The 17,957-nt window shown below is 41.6% G+C and overlaps 1 protein-coding gene across 1 annotated transcript in view; it reads left to right on the forward strand.

Moving 5' to 3' along the window:
• The window catches only part of LOC133495536 (potassium voltage-gated channel subfamily KQT member 2-like), a 28,826-nt gene extending 12,287 nt beyond the window's left edge, over positions 1-16,539 (forward strand). Inside the window, exons 9-17 of the mRNA XM_061810315.1 lie at positions 294-353; positions 1,002-1,031; positions 1,612-1,665; positions 2,671-2,876; positions 4,338-4,443; positions 9,406-9,537; positions 10,035-10,103; positions 15,312-15,405; positions 15,495-16,539. Of these exons, the coding sequence (XP_061666299.1) occupies positions 294-353; positions 1,002-1,031; positions 1,612-1,665; positions 2,671-2,876; positions 4,338-4,443; positions 9,406-9,537; positions 10,035-10,103; positions 15,312-15,405; positions 15,495-16,328 (1,585 nt within the window). The 3' untranslated portion in view covers positions 16,329-16,539. The remainder of the gene's footprint in view (positions 1-293; positions 354-1,001; positions 1,032-1,611; positions 1,666-2,670; positions 2,877-4,337; positions 4,444-9,405; positions 9,538-10,034; positions 10,104-15,311; positions 15,406-15,494) is intronic.
• Positions 16,540-17,957: the final 1,418 nt, after the last annotated feature.

The following is a 17,957-nucleotide window of genomic DNA, read 5'->3' on the forward strand; positions in this document are numbered from 1 at the left end:
TGAACCAGCAAACTGCAGATAAGACTGACATCTCCTATAGAATTCTTAAACAAAAAAAAAACCTTGCATTTATCATGGCTTCAGTTATTCACTTGGAGCAGAATATTGCAGCTTGTGTGTTCTCCTTAAAGCTCCTCTCGTTCATCTGAGTTGTAAATGGAGGTGAAAAGGTGATGAGCAGTGCAAAAGTCAACTGCCAGACTGAATGGAATTAGCGCCTGTAGGCAAAAATCAACCTTTGCTCAGCAGGGAAGTGAACGCGTTTTTATGGAATGTATCCTTCCTCCTCGCAGATTAATTCCACCTCTGAATCAATTGGACCTGCTGAGGAATCTAAAAGGAAGGTCTTTCAGGTACAGCCACGACGCTTCTGATGTGGACTCTGACACTCGTTAGATCATTTGGATGTGGAAATGATGGTAAAGTAGGAGTCGGGACAAAGTAGAAAATCCAGTGCAATGTGATCAAATGCAAAGTTAAGTACAGTAGCTATTAAAGCAAGAACTGCTTCTGATATTTCGAACCTCACACATATTCTAATGAGGTATTCAAGATAATGCTTGTCCGTTTACAGAAATACTTGAGATGTCAGAAATGATTTGATTCGGATTCATTTATGAGATTCTTGTAAATCTAACGGTTGAATGGTTATCAAACAAGGTAGACAACTACAGTGGAACCTCTCAGGTCAAACATGGTCCAAATTATTTTACAAATAACAAATGTTTTAACTTGATCTGCTTGGACCAAATGACAAAAACACGTAGTTATCCTAAAGTTAAAAAATATATATATTCTAAATTTTGAATTGTAATTTTGCTGGACTTTGGAGGTTCCGCTGTGCACTTCAATTGTGCTTTCACCAGCATCCAAAAGTTTCCCACCTGGCTTATTTGTTATCATTCCTTTTTGATGAAATCATATGTTGGTCCTCGTCAACTTTCACAGTCTTCATCTCTATTTTCTGACTTTTTGGAAAAATTTGCCCATTCTGCTCACAGGAAGGACTCCCAAACAGAAACTTCTCCAAGGTCTGTAATATGATTGATTCATTTCTCTCTCCCTCCTGATGGTGTCACTGCAAATCTGATTTTAGCTGCTGCTGAGCCACTCTTCTTGGGCAGTGTGTGTGTGTGTGTGTGTGTGTGTGTGTGTGTGTGTGTGTGTGTGTGTGTGTGTGTGTGTGAGAGTGTGACAGCTATGGGTGTGTTTATGATTTACAAATGTGACCTTCAAGAATGGCCATGCTGCATTTGCATATGTGATATTTAGGGATGAATGCTCCTTTTACATTACACCAGTTGATTTTTAACAGTGAAGCATTCACCACAGGAAAAAGTGATCTTTGAAAACTTTTCAATGTGTTGCTTGTCCCTCCATACACACACACACACACACAAACTCTGTACTTTGACAAAGGAGACATGCACTTATTGACATCGTCAACACTTTATTGTGACTGCAGAATTCGAGTGAAATGAAAATATTGAAATGTCTCAAAATATAATTTTATGTTTCGATGCTTGAAAAGATATGTTGATCACAATAAAGCGTCATGTTGTTTTACGCATTATATCCACTGCTTTGTTTGTGTTTCCTCTACTGCTCCAGTCATGAGAACGCACACAAAGACAGACTTTGTGGTTGCTGTCTGAGAACGTTTAGGTATCGTTATTGCACAGATACTAGCTACTGCACTGCAAGTCTGTGTGTCACCTCCTGCACCTCAGTTCCATTCCCACCTTTTATATAAGGTCTTATTTAAAAAAAAAAAAAAATTATTGAGCCGGTTTCATTTTAGGTCCATTTACTTTTATACGGCGACAACCCAGATCTTCATTTTCAACAGTCCCAGCACTTACTAGCACTTAAAAAAAGCTCCTGGGTGAATAACTTGTAAGTAATATTTGGCATAGTCATGTATTAATAAATACACATAAATGTTGTAATTTCTCATTTTTGTCTCCCAATCCAATAGCACTGTCTGAGATGTTTTTTTCTGGCATCATTATGTCATAAAAATAGATCTCCGTTTGGTACCCTCAGTTGTAATATTGGACAGCAGACGCGTCATCAGTAAAGGTAACATTTGCAGGGGAGTTTAAAGAGACCGTGCAGCCTGGAGCAAAAAGCTGATCGCATTTCAATATTGATGTTTGATTTTGCAGCATTTCGTCATTCTCTTCAAATAACTTTAGAAAGAAACATTTTGTTTACTTCCCTTGCACCACTGATGTACCACACTTACTATTCCTGCAATCATTTTTGTAATGAAAGCATTTATTTATTTGCTTGCTGCCTTGTTGCCACTTTTTCCTGGTTAGTTGGGCCTTCTTTTTGCAATTTATTTCTTGCTTGCATAATTTGTGTTGTCATTTTGCACATAGAAAGAGACACCACAGCTCACCATCCTTTTGAGATGTCACTTTGCTTCCTGTGCATGCTTGCTTGTAGCTTCCTGCTGCTTGCCTGACCTGCTGAATGCTGGACTATGTTCCTATATGGACATGGCTTCCACTGCTGTAGGTTCGCTTGAGGTAAGCGTCACGCCGGTGTGATTGATACGTTTTACACTGGAACGAGCGAGAAGTGTAAGAGGCATACTTTGTATAAAGATGCAGTGAAATTATTTTCACAATGGCTAACCTTTTCATGACGTGATGCTCCTAGTCGGAAGGCAAGCCTGAAGGACAAGATGTTCCCCAGTCCTTCCAAGGCTCCACTGGCCAAAGCGAAGGACCAGTCCCCTGGGCCAGAAGATGGTGCTGAGCTGAGCCCCGGCAAGGTCGCTAAAAGCTGGAGTTTTACGGAGAAGAACCGAGGGTCCAAGCATTCTTTCAGGGTCCGGGGCAGCGCCTCACGCCAAAACTCAGAGGGTAAAGGAACTCGCATACATCTTCATTGAAAAAGTGCTTCACCTCCTTGGATTTTTTTTAATGCCTTATGTTTTTATGCTCAACCTTTTAAGGCCTTACTGGTGATGAGCAAAATCACACCTGAAGAATGGCTTTTCTATTGCTTTCAGTGGGAAAAAAAAAACATTTGAGATAGAAATCTCATGCATTACGACCGTGATCACAGAATGAATTGAATTTGTATTTCAAGGCACAAAAATACTTGGGAGAAACAAAGAGGGTATGACCACGTTTGAATACTGTAGGTGATAAATGAGATTGTGGTGAGGAAAAATGTCAACATTGCTTTTGTTTTTAGTACTGTGTACAGTACATGTATAATCATTGACACAAGAATGTCTTCACAAAAAAAAAAAAAAAAAAAAGGATCCAGTAACAGCAGCCCAGACACCAACCCTGTGGGGTGCCCTGGCACACTCTAAAAAGACTAAACTCTGTATTTTGAGCAAAAGATGCTTCAGCAAAGCACTCCTAGAGTGTGAACACTTGCATGATGCTGAAAGAATTATTCCAAATTTAACCAAACAGAATTATCATTTTTTACCAGTACGATTCAAATTTTGATTTCTCATTATTAATATCTTTTGCGCTACAAAAAAAATAAAAAAATATCTCATACATGCAGCTCATTTGTTGGGGAATGTGTAGTAAGGATGCAAAGCCCACTCAAAACAGTTTGTCTGTCATTGAATCCTTAATAAGTGCTTTCCATGTCTCTCCTTTCTCTCTCCTTGCAGCAATTGAAGGTTTAATAAGTAAGAAATTGGGATATTCCTGGTTGGCTTATATGGGGCATTGCTGGTCAACAAGACAGGCTTCCTCAATTTGAAAAACGTGCATGCCGAAATTTGCAGAAATGTTCTTTTCCACTTGACATGAACTCCTTTTATATTTTCTTTCTTCCCTGGGATCACAAATTTTCTGGATTAAGTGAACAAATTGTCATTGGTAGTCGGTAAGCAGGTTAACGGTGGGTTCAAGTCAAGTGGTGTCAACAAAATAGGGGAAATGTGTCCAAATTGCCCACGTTGCCATGTTGCATGAAAAGTCCTCACTTGCCTTCCGAGCATCTGCCAACAGCAGTCAAGTCTCGAGACCTTTGCCTGACTGCTGTAAAAAACCTCATCAAAATGCCAGCTGGCTCAACTGAATTTAATTATTATTCATCTTATTTTTAGAATGCCCATCAAAGGTTTCAACAAAGCTTCACACCATCCGTACGATCCTTTAATTGTGCACCGTTTTTATTCACTTTCAATAGATGTTGCTCACAAACGCGGTGTCGGTCACTGATCATACTTTTGTCGCTCAAAGCCAAAAGCCACGGCTTTTCTTTGCATCTTCTTGTGATCCAGGTCACGAGCAGCGGGCCAATGTCATCTTTTTTTTTTTTTTAATTGTGTCCTTGTCTTTGTTGTGTAGAGGCAAGCTTTCCAGGAGACGAGGTTGGCGACGACAAGAGTTGTCACTGTGAATTTCTCGCTCAAGAGTTGCCACCAGGGTTAAGGGTCGCGATACGAGCAATATGGTAAAGCTCACTTTATTGTCTCCTCTGGTAAATTAGCTTCACCTATGGGAATGTTCATAGCAACCTGTAATCTGGAGGAAAATTACATACTATTTTCAAGATTGCATTCATTTTTAAAGTGTATTTTGTGTTTGAATTGAAAATTTGTTCAGCCTTAATGTATTCTTAACCGTAAACATCAGACTGTGCTTGTTGAGTTATTGTTCTAGTCGTAACTTTTTTCACACAGAAAAATCAAAGTACGTGATGGTTGCTTTAAATTCCTTAAATTTTGAAAGATGAAACACATGAAAACCACACATTCCTCACATGTCCTAGTTTGCTATTCTAAAAATTCTGTGAGTAAAATCTTTTTTGGAATCCAAATGATAATCTGCACGATATATTTTTCTACGCTTGTGTCCAATGTGATGTAAAGTGGGAGACATTTTTTGGACCTTGTGGTGCTACCCGACCGGCCGTGATGGCTCACATTATTTTTAGACTTTTGAGTGGCAAATGAAATCACACCATTTCACCAGACAGCAATCTACAAAATCTTTGGCTCGTAAACATTATTTTGTAAATTTGGACACTTGGCTTTTTATAATCACTTAATGACTTATATAGTCTTTTTCTCTTAGCAAGGTTTCCGATGACACTTTGTGGTTTTGAAAATAGGACAACAATTATGAATGTTATGATTATTTGAAATTCGGATTCACACACAAAAGAAAAAAAAAAGGTTACTTGCATCTCAACCCAGACAGATTTTGTCCAGAAATTGGTGCATTTTCACCCCCTTGTAAAGATTCACAACTTTCTTACTTGTCACAAGAAAATTATACTTGTATCAAAATCTGTGTGATGAGACTATTCTCATGTCATCTCAGCCGCATTAGTGGACCCATACAGTACTTAACACCTGGTCCCACTAATATATGACAAGAGAACTCCCCCCATTTATTTAGTTGTAAACAAACGGAGGTGCTGTGACCCACGAGCTGAGTGAATGTTGATTTTTGGCATACGCTACAACTCTTTGTACTTTTTTACTTGGAAAGTACTTTATGTAGGATAGCTGTTAGATAGGTTTCTAAGGTACTAATGGATAATTTGCAGTAGCCTATTGCAATTAATGATGGGTATTTACTGTAGGTTGGTAGAATTGTAGCTACAGTGGGTTGGGCAGATTGGAATACAGAACATTAAAAGTGGCTATTTTATTCCAGGTATTTGGCAGGCAGAGAGGTAATCGTCAGATAATTTGCTAATTAAAAAAAATCGACACAGTCCTGTTTAAAGGAAGACTCTCCCCAAAATTCATATGTACAATAAACCCTCCAATGTGAAGTAATATTGTTATTAGGTATAGTTTGTACATTAATTGAAAAAAGATTGAAAATAAAGAACATTTTTTAAATCCAAGCAAAATCTGGATATGTGCCAGCTTCCACAGCCAGACCCGGAAGAAACCTCCTTGACCTCGCCCCGGACGTTGTCAGAGCTTAGCATGACGGAACATTCGTTCTAGCTAGGCCAAGATGCCGACGTGTTGTGCACCAAACTGTAACAAAACTGAGAAAACGCACCAAAATTTGTCCTTCTTTAACTTCCCGTGGGGTCAACCTGATAGGATAAAGCTGTGGCTTTCACAGTTGAGGCTCGTTCATCAGCTGGTGAAATTTGCACACATCTAGCCATTACTGGTTATTAGCAGCTTAGCGATAGCCTCTCATGCCGGTACTGTATAAGCAACAACATACTTTATGAGGCGGCACGGTGGCGTAGCTGTTCAATCCCGGACTTCCGTGGGTGGAGTTTGCATGTTCTCCCCATGTCTGCGTGTGTGTAACCTGCCTCCTGCCCATTGACATCTGGGATAGGCTCCAGCAGAGGCTAAGAAAATGGATGGATGGATATATACGTGTAAGCACTTTAGGGAAGTCCCAAGTTTTTTTTTTTTTTTTTTTTTTACATTTTATATTCCAGATATAAATAAACCATTACATAGTCCTACTCCGTACTCAGAAAATAAGCTCGCATTTTTGATAAACTTTGGACATAGCCCATAGCATTCATATAGCTCACATAGCATTCCAAGACCGTTAAAAATGTGTACTCACCGATTTTCCACTCAATGTACAAGTAGTCATTTCATCAATCTGTAATGCATCCTAAGTAAATTGATATGTAACATGTCTTCGTCCAAACAAACAACTTCGTATCTATGTTATGCAGACAAGTTGATCGTGATCCAAGTTCGTTCCGGTATGCTCCATTTTTTTGTTCGACCTTTTCAAACTCACGAAAACATTGGCATCCCACCACAGTTGGTATTAGGTCACAAAGAGAACACGAACACCAGTCTTTCGAAACGAGCCTGTCTGGAACATCTCCGAGCTCCATGTTATGCCCTCTGTGAGCGTCACTCCCTCTCTCCAACATGTGAAGTTCTGCCTGTGTATTCTGGCTCAAATGCTTGAACTTCTTCTTCTTTTCCTTTCGGCTTGTCCCATTAGGGATCGCCACAGCATGTCAACCTTTTCCATCTAAGCCTATCACGTGCATCTTCCTAAGACCCACTTTCCTCATGTCCTCACTCACAACATCCATCAACCTTTTCTTTGGTCTTCCTCTCACTCTTTTGCCTGGCAGCTCCATCCTCAGCACCCTTCTATCAATATTCTCGCTCTCTCGCCTCTGGACATGTCCAAACCATCGAAGTCTGCTCTCTCTCTAACCTTGTCTCCAAAACATGCAACTATGGCCGTCCCTCTTATGAGCTCATTTATAATCCTATCCAACCTGCTCACTCCCAGCGAGAACCTAAACATCTTCATTTCTACAACCTCCACTTCTGCTTCCTGTTGTCTCTTCAATGCCAACTTCTCTAATCTGTACATCATGGCCGGCCTCACCGCTGTTTTATACACTTTGCACTTCATCCGAGCACAGAGTCTTCTGTCACATAGAACACCAGACAGCTTCTGCCAGCTGTTCCACCCTGCTTGGATCCATTTCTTCACTTTCTCACCACACTCACCATTGCTCTGGATTGTTAACGCCAAGTATTTGAAGTCATCCACCCTCGCTATCTCTTTTCCCTGTAGCTTCACTCTTCCCCCTCTGCCCCTCTCATTCATGCATATATATTCTCTTTTACTTCAGCTAATCTTCATTCCTCTCCTTTCCAGTGCGTGCTTCCATCTTTCTAATTGTTCCTCCACCTGCTCCCTGCTTTCACTGCAGATCACAATATCATCTGCGAACATCAAAGTCTAAGGGGATTCCAGTCTAACCTTGTCTGTCAGCCCATCTATTACTACCGCAAACAGGAAGGGGCTCAGTGCAGATCCCTGATGCAGTCCCACCTCCACCTTAAATTTCTCTGACACACCAACGGCACACCTCACCGCTGTTCTGCTGCCTTTATACATGTCCTGAACTCTTCTGACATATTTCCCCGCCACACCAGACTTGCGCATGCAGTACCACAGTTGCTCTCTTGGTACTCTGTCACAGGCTTTCTCAGGTCAACAAAGACACAATGTTGCTCCTTCTTACCTTCTCTGTACTTTTCAAAAAGCATCCTCAAAGGCAAATAATGCATCTGTGGTACTCTTTCTAGGCATGAAACCATACTGTTGCCCGGAGATACTTACTTCTGTCCTGAGTCTAGCCACCACTACTCTTTCCCATAACTTCATTGTGTGTTTCATCATCTTTATTCCTCTATAGTTTCCACAGCACTGAACATCACCTTTGTTTTTAAAAATGGGGACTAGTACACATTTCCTCCATTCTTCTGCCATCTTCTCTCCTACTAGTATTCTATTGAATAAGTTGGTCAAAAACTCCACAGCTACCTCTCCTAATTGATTCCATACCTCCATTGGTATCTCACCAGGACCAACTTTCCATCTTTCCATTTTTCATCCTGTTCAGTGCCTTTCTAACTTCCCCCTGACCAATCATTGCCACTTCCTGGTCATTCACACTTGCGTCTTCTACTCTTCCTTTTCTGTCATTTTCCTTATTGAGTAACTTCTCAAAGTATTCTTTCCATCTAGTTAGCACACGACTGGCAACAGTCAACATATTTCCATCGCTATCCTTAATCACCTTTGCTCAAATGCTTGAACATTGAACTTTATTTTTGTTTTGTCTGGTCAATGATGGGAGTAGTAATAACACAGAACATCGACTCGGAGTTATACTTCTTTTATTGGCTCTTAGCACACAACACTTCCCTGGGTGTCTCCCCCCCGCCCCCCCCACACACACACACACAACCGCCGATGGTGATCATGAGAGGCTGGCTGCTTGAAAAGTAGATCTTGGGGTAAAAATGTCTGGCCACCCCTTGTGTACATTCTCTACATTTAAACCAACGCCTCAGAAAGGCATCAAACAAATCTCTGTGGTCTATATAATGGGATTATTATTTATAGTCAGCGCCACCCCCCCTCTGCAACACATCAAGTTCCTCCTGTGTGTATTCTGGCTCAAACGCAGCGGCTTGAACATTGTACATTGTGCTATTTTTGTTTTGTTGGTTTGTAATTATTTTTCACCAAAATCGGCCACAAGATGCCAGACAGTGAATGTTCTCTGTTCGGTGAAACCTATCCACGAGCAGTGAGGGGTCAGAACAGCAAGCACTGCAGGCGTCGCAAACGCTGATTGGCTCTCAGTTTTCCAGCCGGGCTCATTGGAATGTCTGATTGAGAGGAATTTTGATCATACTTTTACAATTTAGAGATGTTTCTTGGTGTAATCTTTGGATAACTGCCATTAAAAGAAACACTGAACCCTCATCTACTAACTTTTAATGTGTGCCAGGTTTTTGTGATATAAAAAAATGAGACCAAGATAAATGGTGTCAAACCCTTTCCCCCAAAAAAATGAATTTCCAATGCCTCACTATACTTTTGGAGCATGTGCGTCACTCTTAAGGATGCATTATGTATCTTCCCTCAGCATCATGACGTTCCTGGTGTCAAAGAGAAGATTCAAGGAGAGCCTTCGACCATACGATGTCATGGATGTGATCGAGCAGTACTCAGCAGGCCACCTGGACATGCTGACCCGTATTAAGAATCTGCAATCCAGGCAAGCGCACTAAACATCCTCACGTGCCGGAGCCCGAACATCTCCATGAAGAATAACACACAACACAAGCGTCGATCGGGTTATGCTAAGCAGAGTATCAAATGTAAACTCTTCTACTAGATCTACTGACTGTCCTTCTAAAATAATGGTAGTGATGGTGTTGTGTTATCTGATATGGACCAAGTTGCAAGATACACACATGTGTATGTAAGCCATTTCGCCTGTTTCATTGATCAGACATGTGTTGTATTCAGTTCTTTACCTTGGTGACATTGTAAAAAATACAATTCACTAATTATAAACTCCAATTGCATCGTGTTGTTTGTAGTGCCAGCCTTGCCCATGCACAATCTCCTGTTTTTGGCCACTGAAACTCTAACGTCAGCACTACAATAGAGTATATTCCAGCAGGAAAACGGAATATGTTGAAAGCAAGGATTTGCCGTGTTGCTTCATTTCTGCAGTAGCGCTCATATCGTCTCTGTGTGCTTTGGCAGGATAGATATGATTGTTGGGGCCCCTCCCCCATCAACACCTCGCCACAAGAAGTCCACTGAAGGTCCTAGGTTAGGTCACGAGACTTGCGGTCCTCACTGTCGAAGTGGCTACAGTTGTTGCTAACTTTTTTTCATAGTTTTTGATGGAAGGACCCTCTTTTGAGTTCAAGCCACTCGGATTTTTTATGGTGTGAGGGAATGCATGCAGACACAAACCAAATTTAAGATGCTCTAAAATCGAGGCAATGTTGAGTCATGTGACACTGGCCTCACTCAAATGAGGGTCCTTTTGCTTGATGTCAAATTGGACAGACAAATAACAACCCCCCCAACCCTGCCCCCACCATCTGGATGACATTGTAATGACGCATGAAACCACAAATATGCAAGAGCATGTTTTCGCATTTATTTTGTAGGATACTGTACAAAAATACAATTTGGAGTGCGGCTTGCTTGAAAAGTTCATTTTTAACATTTTATTTTTTTTCACCTCAGTTTCCAAATTTAGTCTAAATTTTAAGTTTTTAATAATTCAAACAAATGATGTGTAGAAAATATCGAGGTGTGGGGAAATCATGGGAATTGCTGGTGTTTTTGGTACAGTGTGTCTGCCATATTTCTGAGTTGAGTGTGTCACACAGTCATTTGTCTGTTAACATAATATAATCTTTATGTTTTGGTACAATTTCCTACAAAATTCTTGTAAGAACATGTAGATGCTTTGTTGCATTTGGGGCCTGCAGCACACACATTCTCTCATTCATCACTTCGTATTGAATGGTCAAACCCTGGACTGTATTCATATGTTATGCATCTATTCACTGGTGTGCAAATCTGAAATCACATTACTCATCTGGAAATAGTCGCTTCATTTTCATTTTCAGATACAGTGGAACCAATGAGTTCTGTAAAGCTGGTCAAATGCCAATGTATTTGTGTTTAGCAACCTGTTTTAGCTTCTCGGTTAAAACCGACAATATTAGCGGTGTAACCAACGAGTCGATGCAAGAACTGTGCAATAACGATTCGTGCAACCGAAAATGGTGGAAAAGTGAGGGAACGAATGTGTTTGGAGGCAAAATTGCACACGGCAAATTGACAACTGAAAAAAATATCAACCGTCAGTTGACTTGACAGTTATCAGTTCAGGTCGGCTACAAAAATGAAGTACTGTAGTTCAAGCCCTGGTCACTATAATAAAATCTTTATTAAGTGTACACCTTATGTGTTAAGTAACATTTTAACATTTCTTATTGGTCATACAAGTTTAAAGGAGAAACTAAATGTTTTTTTTTTTTTTTACACAATTTAAATCTGTTTCTCAGTGTCTTAATAGCATTCCTCTGACATGATTTCATCCAAATACAAAAAGAATCAAAAGTTACAGAAAAGGTAACACATTTTTTTCCCCTGAAATTAGCCCGTTTTGAGGGGCTTTCCTGGTCTCCTTCATTTCACACTTAATGGATAGTTAGGCACTCCATTGACCCAATTATTTACAGTGAAGAAGATAAGTGATGGAACACCCTGCTATATTGCAAGTTCTCCCACTTAGAAATCATGGAGGGATCTGAAATTTTCACCGTAGGTACATCTCTACTGTGAGAGAGATAATCTAAAAAGAAAATCACAATGTATGATCTTTTTAAGGATTTATTTGTGTGATACAGCTGGAGGCCCCGTAGCTCAGTGGTTAGAGCACTGGTTTGGTAAACCAGGGGTTGTGAGTTCGTATCCCACTGGGACCTCCACTCCCTGAGAAGGATTGCGTCGACCCCAAAAGGTACAAGCTGAAAGAAGCTTTTTATTTCTGTAATACCGCTGCAAATAAGTATTTGAAAACCTGTCTATCAGCTAGAATTCTGACCTTCAGACAACTGTTAGTCTGCCTTTAAAAGTCCACCTCCACTCCATGTATTATCTTGAATCAGATGTGCCTGTGTGAGGTCGTTAGCTGCATAAAGACACCTGTCCACCCCATAAAATCAGTAAGAGTCAAACTTGTAACATGGCCAAGACCAAAGAGCTGTCCAAAGACACTAGACACAGAATTGTACAACTCCACACGGCAGGAAAGGGCTCAGAAGAAATTGCCAAGCAGCTTGGTGTAAAAAGGTTCACTGTTGGAGCAATCATTAAAAAATGGAACAAGCTAAACATGATGGTCAATCTCAATCAGAGTGGAGCGCCATGCAAGATATCACCTCGTGGGGTCTCAATGATCGTTAGAAAGGTGAGGAATCAGCCCAGGACTACACGACAGGACTTGGTCAATGACCTGAAAAGAGCTGGGACCACCATTTCCAAGTTGACTGTTGGTAATACACTAAGACACGGAAGGTTCCCCTGCTTAAACCAACACAAGTCAATGACCGTTTGGAAGATACAGAGGAGTCATGGGAGAAAGTTTTTTGATCACATGAGACCAAAATGGAACTTTTTGGTCATAATTCCACTCTATCGTGTTTGGAGGAAGACAAATGATGAGTTCAATCCCAAGAACACCATCCCCACTGTGAAGCATGGGGGTGGTAGCATCATGCTTTGGGAGTGTTTTTCTGCACATGGGACAGGACGACTGCAATGTATTCAGGCGAGGATGACCGCGGCCATGTATTGTGAGATTTTGGGGAACAACCTCTATCCCTCAGTCAGAGCATTAAAGATAGCTTGTGGCTGGGGCTTTCAACATGACAATGAACCAAAGCACACAGGCAGGAAAACCAAGGAGTGGCTCCGAAAGAACCATATCAAGGTTCTTGCGTGGCCTAGCCAGTCTCCAGACCTAAACGCAATAGAAAATCTTTGGAGGGAGTTGAAATTCAGTGTTTCTCAGCGACAGCACAGAAACCTGTCTGATCTAGAGAAGATCTCTTTGGAGGAGTGGGCCAATATCCCTCCTGCAGTGTGTGCAAACCTAATGAACAACTACAGGAAACGTTTGACCTCTGTAATTGCAAACAAAGGCTACTGTACAGAATATTAACATTGTTTTGCTCAGGTGTTGAAATACTTATTTGCAGCTGTATCACACAAATAAATCATTTAAAAAGTCATACATTGTGATTTCTGTTTTTTTTTTTTTGGATGATCTCTCAAACAGTGGACATGCACCCACGATGAAAATGTCAGACCCCTCCATGGATTCTAAGTTGGAGAACTTACAATATAGCAGGGTGTTCAAATACTTATTTTCTTCACTGTATCTACAAGTAATTCCAAAAGACAGAAGTAACAGAAGCAAGTATCTGCGAGCAACAGTATGGTTTCATGCCGAGAAAGAGTACCACAGATAAAGCCTATGACAGAGTACCAAGAGAGGAACTGTGGTACTGCATGCGCAAGTCTGGTGTGGCAGAGAAGTATGTTAGAATAGTACAGGACATGTATGAGGGCAGCAGAACAGCGGTGAGATGTGCCGTAGGTGTGTCAGAAGAATTTAAGGTGGAGGTGGGACTACATCAGGGATCCACGCTGAGCCCCTTCCTGTTTGCGGTAGTAATGAATAGGCTAACAGACAAGGTTAGACTGGATTCCCCTTGGACTATAATGTTCGCAGATGATATTGTGATCTCCAGTGAAAGCAGGGAGCAGGCGGAGGAACAATTAGAAAGATGGAGGGACGCACTGGAAAGGGGAGGAATGAAGAATAGCCGAAGTAAAACAGAATATATATGCATGAATGACAGGGGCAGAGGGGGAAGAGTGAAGCTACAGGGAAAAGAGATAGCGAGGGTGGATGACTTCAAATACTTGGGGTTAACAATACAGAGCAATGGTGAGTGTGGTGAGAAAGTGAAGAAACGGGTCCAAGCAGGGTGGAACAGCTGGCGGAAGCTGTCTGGTGTTCTATGTGACAGAAGACTCTGTGCTCGGATGAAGGGCAAAGTGTATAAAACAGAGGTGAGGCCGCCCATGATGTACGAATTAAAGATGGTGGCACTGAAGAAACTACAGGAAGCAGAAATAAGATGCAGAGGTTTTCGCTAGGAGTGAGCAGGTTGGATAGGATTAGAAATGTGCTCATTAGAGGGCCAGCAAAATTTGGGTGTTTTGGAGACAAGGTTAGAGAGAGCAGACTTCGATGGTTTGGACATGTTCAGAGGCGACAGAGTGAGTATATTGGTGGAAGGGTGCTGAGGATGGAGCTGCCAGGCAAAAGAGCGAGAGGAGGACCAAAGAAAAGGTTGATGGATGTTGTGAGGGAGGACAGTGGGTGTTAGAGAAGAGTATGCGAGAGATAGGCTTAGATGGAAAAATGTGATACGCTGTGGTGACCCCTAACAGGACAAGCCGAAAGGAAAAGAAGAAGATACAAGTAATTCCAAAGTCAAATTTCCACCATATTTGCATTTGAAATAATGTTGACCGCTACTTAATAAAACTAGATCAAGTTCAAATAAAACAGCTCCTGCTTTGGACTGAGTGTGGAAGGATATACATTAATTAATACGGATTATATTATTATTATATTGTTAGAGTATGATAGTCAATAAACAACAATGCAAATTCAGCTTTTGTTGGCAGTGGAAAACGTGTATTTTGACATTACTGTTCGCAAGGTGAGTGTCTCAACATTAACCAGCTAATATTGCAGGTGTAAATAATATTCTTTTATGATTACCAGTAATACATTGATGCTTGATGCTGCAATATTATACTGTGCAGCCAGGCCAGAGCACTTCCCTTCTTGGCAGTAAGTTCATTTTCACTTTGACTGGAACACTTTGGTGGCCTCACAATAAAACGCAACGCACCTTTGTTGGGTTGTGGGTTGAATTGTGCCGAATTCCGGATTGTACGACTACAGCGGGATCTGGATTTCGAGGTTCCACTGTAGTTTCAAGTTGTTTTTATGTTCATTCATTGGCATGAAGTCATCAAAATGAATGTTGAACACTGTCGTTTTCAAAGGTGGTCTTTGTGGAATTTTTTTGTTGAACATGAGCAGAGGTCCACTCAACACCACAAAAAAGAAAAGCAACAAATAAATAAAATAATTGAACAAGTTCTGTGCATTTTGAAGTTTGGGGAAACTCAATATAGTTAGTCTTTAATCTTGTTGGTTAGAAAATTCATAAAGTAAAGAGTAGATGTGTGTTTTAAAACGGCCATAAATTAATTTGAAAGCCGCACTGTTCAAACTTAACACTGGGATGTACCAAAGTATTGTTTTGTAGAGCAGAAACTCCACAAATGACCTTTTTTTTTATCTTCCTGTATGTTGCAAAACTGAATAGTATTTGTATCCTCAGAGCTGACATTTTCTATTGCTAGAGTTGACCAAATAGTGGGCAAATGTTCAAAAGGTGAAGTGGAGGCCACAGAGGACCCGAGCATGATGGGACGTCTGGTCAAAGTAGAGAAACAGGTGAGGACAGCAGCTCTGCTTTGATGGATCCGTGGCTCTGCTGGTGTGTTTCTCCAAATCCATCCTCGTTGCTTTTGTGTTGTTCGCAGGTAGTCTGCATGGACAGAAAGCTGGATTTTCTGGTCCATGTCTATATTCAGCGCATGGGCATCCCTCGCTCTGAGACAGAGGCCTTTTTTAACTCCAAAGAACTCTATCCTGCCCCTCCTTACCACAGCCCAGAGGAGAGCAAAGAGAAGGAGGAGATAGTCAAGGAGGACCGTGAGATGCAAACATTCTCAGCGACGAACTTCTTGTGCACCAATGGGTCTTTAGAGCAGAAAGACCCTTTATCGGCGGGGTGTGTGGCAGGATCGGTGGGTTCTGTCTCTGGTAGTAACAGTCGGCCTTCTACCTCGTGGCAGCATCAGCTGCAGCACCCTGTCAGCCAGCCGGCGTGGAACAGCAGCATGGCCAATACCCCCTCACCCGTCTGCGGCAGCGATTCACCGCGACTCTTCCGCCTACCCCCTCCGCCCGCTCCGCTCCATGACCGTTCCGGCCAAGAGAGCAGCTCCCTGAGCAGGCGACGCCACCGGAGACAGAGGCGTCGTCCAGAGGATGCCACCAACGCTGAGAGCGACACGTCCCTCTCTATTCCATCTGTGGACCACGAGGAGCTGGAGCGTTCCTTCAGTGGCTTCAGCATCTCTCAGGCCAAGGAGGACTTTTTTGGGCCATCTTTCTTTCCAGGGTCTGGCGCTGGTGGACAGGGGGCAACGCCAGGGACTGAAGGCGGAGCTCCAACTCAACTCTGTGCCAAGGTGAGGCCATTCCTAGCAGAGGGCGAGTCTGACACTGACTCTGACCTCTACGCTCCCTCACCCCTGTCCTTCACCGGTGACGCCTCCTGTGGGGAGAGAGGATGGCCCGGACTTAAATAGTTCTGCCCACAGTTGCCCCGCTTGGCAAAGATGCCAAAATGGTCACGTGACCCAGAAGCCAATGTTGCTCATGCTTTTGACTGACGAACGATGATTTACTACTGGGACATGGACACCATATGCCCTTGAAATACTGTCTTTGTCTAAGATGTAACACAGTAAGCAATGCTATAAACATTGCTTAAAATGGCTTGGGTCATGATTGCATTCATTTGCAATATTTTTTTGTACTTGAGTTAAAGCTAAGGTTGCCGGTTCAAAACTCAAAGGATAGGATGCAAATGTCCTTCATCCAGTCAAGCGCAAAAGTATGAATGGAATGGACCTTTCCTACTGGCGATCTTAAGCTCCGCCCCCGTAGCTACAGTTGCCATGTCCCGCAAGCTTCCAAAATGGTGATTGAACAGAACAGGTTTGAAGTCGATTCTCTAACACGTATTCCTGATAATATTGTGGTATGCTTTTTGCCAAATGCAGCAGACTTGTCAAAGAGAGTTCTACAGAGAGGTCTAAACTATTTCACGCAAGGATATGTACACGGAATTAAGATTTTGGATGGAGCAGGACGCAATGTCAGAGTTACAGCGAAATGTTGCCGATCGATGCAAAAAAGTTTGACGCCTCACAAATTTCATATTGAAATCCAACAGGATAAAATTATGGAATCATACTGCTCATGTAAAGCAGGGCCAGTACTTTTTACTTGGAAAGCTCACAAGTAATATCATTGCAGTCTTTATAAGTGAGTTAGGTTTGATCTTCTACAGGTGCATTTAAACAATGGTGGTTAACTCAGTCAGTACCGTAGTCACCAGATGAAAACGTTTGACTTGGCTTGTAATCCAACCCAGTGCTCTGTCTTTAAAGTCTGATGTGATACAAATGGGCAAATAGACATTTCTCTTGCATGACATCGGGCATTTACGTATCGCGAAGCCAACTCTTCGGCATAAAACATTACACACTTCCTTCAGCAGGTCAGTGATACACTAACAAAGTGAAAGTTGTTCTACTGCAATGTAAAAAGCACTGAAAATAATTCAATCAAACTCAGAGAAGATACTTCTCCCTCATTTACCTTCAAACATACAGCCTTGTGTTTGTTGATATTTTTCACATTTACTTGCACGTGCGCTTTTCTACAGGCCTTAATCATTCGTAGACACTTCGTTAACTATGTTTTAAGCTTTGGAAAATGAATCAACCAGGCTCCTTGTAACCTAGCAAGATATCTTTCATCAGCACATTCCCCAAAAGCATCTGACAACCATTTTCTTCGTAACATTAACTTTTCCAAGAGCACACATAGCGGCAGGGGTGTGTCAAGCCAGGGGTTAAGACAATGTAGCTATCTGATTGGCTGTTATTGTACACGTGATTGACAGGTCGGAAAGGTCCATTGTTTTGATCCCCATTTTTTCATTTGTACAAACAACAAAAAATGTAAAACGAGTTCTGGCGCATTTATAATCCATGATGAAAAAATACTTAGTAGCTTTTCCACTATTTGTTTTGTTCCAGCAATTCCATTTTTTTTTTCTTACAGCACCCCCCTCCCCCCAAAAAATAACTCACAAAGACAAATGCTATAAGAAAGACGTATCTTCTGAAAATAATGTATACTTTCAC

This window comes from Syngnathoides biaculeatus, chromosome 2, assembly GCF_019802595.1.
Source record: "Syngnathoides biaculeatus isolate LvHL_M chromosome 2, ASM1980259v1, whole genome shotgun sequence".
Taxonomy (NCBI): domain Eukaryota; kingdom Metazoa; phylum Chordata; class Actinopteri; order Syngnathiformes; family Syngnathidae; genus Syngnathoides; species Syngnathoides biaculeatus.